Below are 4690 nucleotides of genomic sequence, written 5' to 3' on the forward strand. Positions count from 1 at the left end.
CTGTGTAGCCCTGGCTGTCCTTGAACTCACTTTGTAGACCAAGCTGGCCTCGAACTCAGAAATCCGCCTGCCTCTGCCTCCCAAGTGCTGGGATTTAAAGGTATATGACACCATGCCTGGCAAACGTTTCTCTTTAAGTTCTTCTGGGTAGACTTGCTAAGGGGTACATGGTAATTCTATGTTTTAAGTTTTATTTGAATAAAATGAAATCAGTATTTTAGCTTTCTGAGACAGCGTTTGGTTTTGTATCTCAGGTATCATGATCAGAACTCACTATCCTGCCTCCAATTTCCTTGTCTGATAATTGTATATTTATTTATTTAGAGATGGCATTTCGCTATGTAATCCTTGCTGGCCTGGAACGCTGTTGACGAGACTGGCCTCGGACCCTCAGAGATCTCCCCGCCTCTGCCTTTGGAGTGTTGGGAATGAAGGCGAGCTCCACCACACCCAGCGGTCGTCTTGCTTTCCACATTTGAGCACTGCCTTTACTGTTCCCCATGGAGGCTGAGTCATTTTAAATCCCCACAAAAAACCGCAAGAAAAACGTGTACTTTTTCATAACCTGGACAGTGCACGTTACTGTTTTGTTTGTACAACCTTTTAGTGAGCACAGGGATCTTTTAGAAGTGACAGTTAAATGTCACCTCTTCAAATAGGCTTCCCAGGTCACCCTTCTTACCGTGGAGGTGAGTCTCAGGCATTATTTTCCATCGAGGAGCTGTTCTAGGTTGCGTGGTATCAAACTGTCTGGACCATGATAGTGTCTTTTGTTGGCTACAGGATCCCCAGCATTTATCAGAATGCTCGACACACAGTAGGTCCTTAATAAATGATTGACTAATGGCATTTTTCTCTTTTACCAAGTTTCAAGTCCTTCTCCAGTCTGCCCACTTGCTCCAGCATGGCTCAGAACCCTCAACCCGGTCCTCCCCAAAGCGTACACCCAGGAGGGTCACGACTGGAGCCAACAAGTGATAACTGGATTCTAGAGTTTTACAGAACGTCACCAGGAAGCGGGAGGTTGGCCTGAGGCCTGTTCAGCATCTCGGCCCGCCCCATTTCCCGACTCTTTGTGCCTCTTTTCATAGCCCCGCCCCCGTGGCAATCTCGTGGGTCCTTGCTATTGGTTCTTTTCTAGATGCTGTCAAACGATTGGCCACAACGCCTCCCACGCCTCCATAGCAGCCACAACAACCGCCACGTGCTCTACCGTGGGACTTCCCCATTGGCTAGCCGACTCGATACACCTGGCCGTCCCGCTTCCTCTCCCCATTGGCTTTCTAGTCCCCAGGCTCGGCTCCTAAGACGCTGATTGGCCCCCAGAGAGCGAGGCGGGGCTTGGGGGCGGGTAAAGAGAGCAGGTTTGCCAGCGCGCGCGCTGAGGATTTTTCGATGGCTGGGCAGAGGCTGGCGGCGGGCTTCCTGCAGGTGCCCGCGGTGACACGCGCCTACACCGCGGCCTGCGTCCTCACCACGGCCGCAGTGGTGAGCGGGCCGGGCGGGCGTGGCGGCACCATGGTTACAGTCCCTGGTGGGTTAGGGATGTCGCCTGCTTCCCGGGGCTTACACTGCCTCCTGTCCCACAGCAGCTGGAGCTCCTCAGCCCCTTCCAGCTCTACTTCAACCCGCACCTGGTGTTCCGGAAGTTCCAGGTGAGGCGGCCTTGACTCAGGGGCCTGGCAGCCAGGTCCCTGCCCTCCATCCCTGCGCCTCACCGCCACCCCCACCTCTTTGCAGGTCTGGAGACTCATCACCACCTTCCTCTTCTTCGGGCCCCTGGGATTCGGCTTCTTTTTCAACATGCTCTTCGTGTATCCTGGGCCACCTTGGCGGGGGCTGGGGGTGGAGTGAGCCCGGGATGGGGGTTATGCTGGGCTAGTAACGGGGGAAACTGAGGCCCAGTCGACGTGGCACTTCCTATGCCAGTGTTGCAGGTTCCGCTACTGCCGCATGCTGGAGGAGGGTTCTTTCCGTGGCCGCAAGGCTGACTTCGTTTTCATGTTTCTCTTCGGTGGTGTTCTTATGACTGTATCCTTCTGTATGTTCTGTATTATTGGACCTTCTTATCTGTCGTGACCCAGACTAGGAGGGACAGGCATTCAGAGCCTGGCAGCCATGTAGCTTAAGTGCCCCAGCTAGTTCTTCAGTGTCCCTGAACAGCACAACAGGGAGATATAGGGTAGTCTGGGAGACTACCGAGGCTCTGAAACATGGATGCAAGAGCCAGAAGGAGCAGGCACGGGAATTGATGGGGCCTGGGTACCTGGAAATCACAGAAAGGGGTTCTCAAGTCTCTGGAATACACCAGGGATATGAGGGAACCCGTGGAAAGGGTCAGAGGCACTGTGGGCCGCAGACTGCTCCAGGGAGCCTTGACTCTTGGTCCAGCTGCTGGGATTCCTGGGCAGCCTGTTTTTCCTGGGACAGGCCCTCATGGCCATGCTGGTCTATGTATGGAGCCGTCGCAGCCCTCACGTGAGGGTCAACTTCTTCGGCTTACTCAACTTCCAGGCACCATTCCTGCCCTGGGCCCTCATGGGCTTCTCGCTGCTGCTGGGCAACTCGGTTGTCACAGACCTGCTAGGTGAGCCTGCCCACCGTTGCCACTCACCCCCAGGCCTGCTGCTCCCTAACAGCTGCTCCCGTTAGGGAGCGCAGCTCATACATCCCTTCCCCTGCTCCTCCCAACCCCCTCATCTTCTCCTAACTTCTTGTCTGTTATTAATGCCCCTCAAGCAATCCAGCTGGCCCACAGGATTTGCATCTGCAGCTGACCTTCTGAACTGAGCTGGTCTGCCTGGGGGTGGTTACAGTTTCTGCTTCCTGGCTCCTACTCCCCCAGTGTTCTCAAGCTCCTAGTTCCTCCCCTTGTCCAATTGTGGGCCCCTTTAAGCCTGTCTTTCAAGGCCAGTTCTGATCTTATTCTGCCAGATAGCAGGGTACTTGTGCTCTGGAACCTGGGGTTATTTCTCGCGGCCTTTGGCTCTCTCACAGGGATCCTTGTGGGCCACATCTACTACTTCCTAGAAGACGTCTTTCCTAACCAGCCTGGAGGCAAGAGACTGCTGCTGACCCCCAGCGTGTTGTGAGTGTTGGACATCGGTTCCCCCGTGGCCCCTTCCGTGCCAATCTACCTACTCCACAGGGAGGGGGATGACTTGTGTTTGCTGCAGTACTCAGTGTAACTGTCCCCTCCCCACAGGAAGCTGCTACTAGATGACCCTCAGGAAGACCCCAATTACCTGCCCCTTCCCGAAGAGCAGCCAGAGCCCTAACTGCAGCTCCTGGAGCAGGAAGCCCACTCTGACAGCACTCTATTCTTCCCTCCACCTCAGCTCCAGCTGAGCAGCCCACCTCGGCCAGCAACACCCTCCACTTCCCTGTACCATCTCTGCTCAGCGGTAATGACAGGACACAGGGCCCAGAGAGGTCCCAGACTGCCTGCAGATGCCGAGCAGAGTTCTGAACTAGGTACCCACAGGCCTCACCTTCACGCTGCCCGTGCCTCCATGGAGACCTCAGCCCAGTCAACAGGAATCCCACCCGTGGTGCCTGTGGGCTGATGCCACCCCCTAGCCTGTCTTCATTTAAAGCAAGAAAGTCTTCACCTTCTCCAGCTGGTGACACACAGGTCCCATGGTCTCAGGTGTAGAGGAAGCCTGACCCTCTGCCATGCTAGTGAGCCCAGGGCCTTGAGGGCTATTTAAGCAGCAACTGTGTACAGCGGAGGTAGATCTGGGACATTCCTTCCATTTGTCTTGCAGCAGAAGGCCTGCGCAGGCCTTCCTACCTAGCTTTCCTTATTGCTCTACATGTGCCCCATGGGGCTCACTCAGTACGGGATTTCCCCAAATCTGGCCTGTTATTTCTATGGCATCAAAAATGTTTTCTACTGAGTGTGACTCAATATGGTAGTGAAACTTGGTGGGCCACTGCTGTGGAGAGGAGGGTTTTAAGACTGGTAGATCCTGAGGGGTAGATGGGGTGGAGGAGAGTGCTCCCTAGTGGACCCACTGAGTAAGGGTAGCAGAGTGGAGCTGGGGTGCCAAGCAGGTGCAGACCCATGTCTATTCTACACCACAAACCACGGACAAAGGAATGAGCTCACCCTAAGCACAGCTTGGGGGATTGGGGGAGAGGTTCTACCTCCTCTCTACACACTGCTAACTCAAAAGGATGGCACATGGCAGGCGTGCTATTTCCATTCCCCACAACAGTCTGGGGAAGGAGAAGTTGGCCCAGCCACAGTTGAGATGGACTCAGTTAACGCTTTGGGGGCTGCTAGAACTTTGGCACAGACTTCTGTTTGCATATTCATTATGTCTTGACCAGGTGCTGCCCACACATGACTAAGTTCTCTAGAAGGGATTCATTCTAGAGCAGCACGGTCCCTCCAGGTGGCAGCAGCCTGTCTGGATGCATCAGAACTAAGGCCAGCAGAGGAGCTGACACACTGTCAACCTCTACAAGGACTTGCTGAGCACAGAGAGCCTCTGGGAAGCTGGAAGGCACAAGAAAGAACAATGACTGGGCTCTGCTCTGGGGGCCCTGTGGCCTGGCTATGCAGACTCAGAACCAGAGGGCAGAAGGGCAAGGACTGACACAGCCACTTGGCCACACACCCTTCCATCCATACCGGTTCTAGCTCAGGCTGGACTCCTGGCTCTCAGTTTTATGCTGCTGCACA

The 4690-nt window shown here is 54.8% G+C and overlaps 1 protein-coding gene across 3 annotated transcripts; it reads left to right on the plus strand.

Annotated features, from left to right (window-relative positions):
* The first annotated feature begins 1364 nt into the window (after window positions 1–1364).
* Window positions 1365–3899, plus strand: Derl3 (derlin 3). Of its 3 annotated transcripts, none has more exons than XM_021173885.3 (7): window positions 1366–1488; window positions 1590–1655; window positions 1741–1814; window positions 1938–2031; window positions 2392–2587; window positions 2998–3088; window positions 3206–3899. In XM_021173885.3, exons 1-7 carry the CDS (start codon window positions 1396–1398, stop codon window positions 3276–3278), a joined length of 687 nt encoding a protein of 228 aa, XP_021029544.1. In that variant the 5' UTR covers window positions 1366–1395; the 3' UTR covers window positions 3279–3899. The 3 variants fall into 3 exon arrangements, with proteins under 3 accessions (XP_085699019.1, XP_021029544.1, XP_085699018.1); XM_085842892.1 differs by having other exon boundaries at window positions 1381–1488; window positions 1593–1655; XM_085842893.1 differs by lacking the exon at window positions 1741–1814 and having other exon boundaries at window positions 1365–1488; window positions 1930–2031.
* The last annotated feature ends 791 nt before the right edge of the window (window positions 3900–4690 follow it).

This window comes from Mus caroli, unplaced genomic scaffold, assembly GCF_978045245.1.
Source record: "Mus caroli unplaced genomic scaffold, Mus_caroli_1 scaffold_9, whole genome shotgun sequence".
Taxonomy (NCBI): Eukaryota; Metazoa; Chordata; class Mammalia; order Rodentia; family Muridae; genus Mus; species Mus caroli.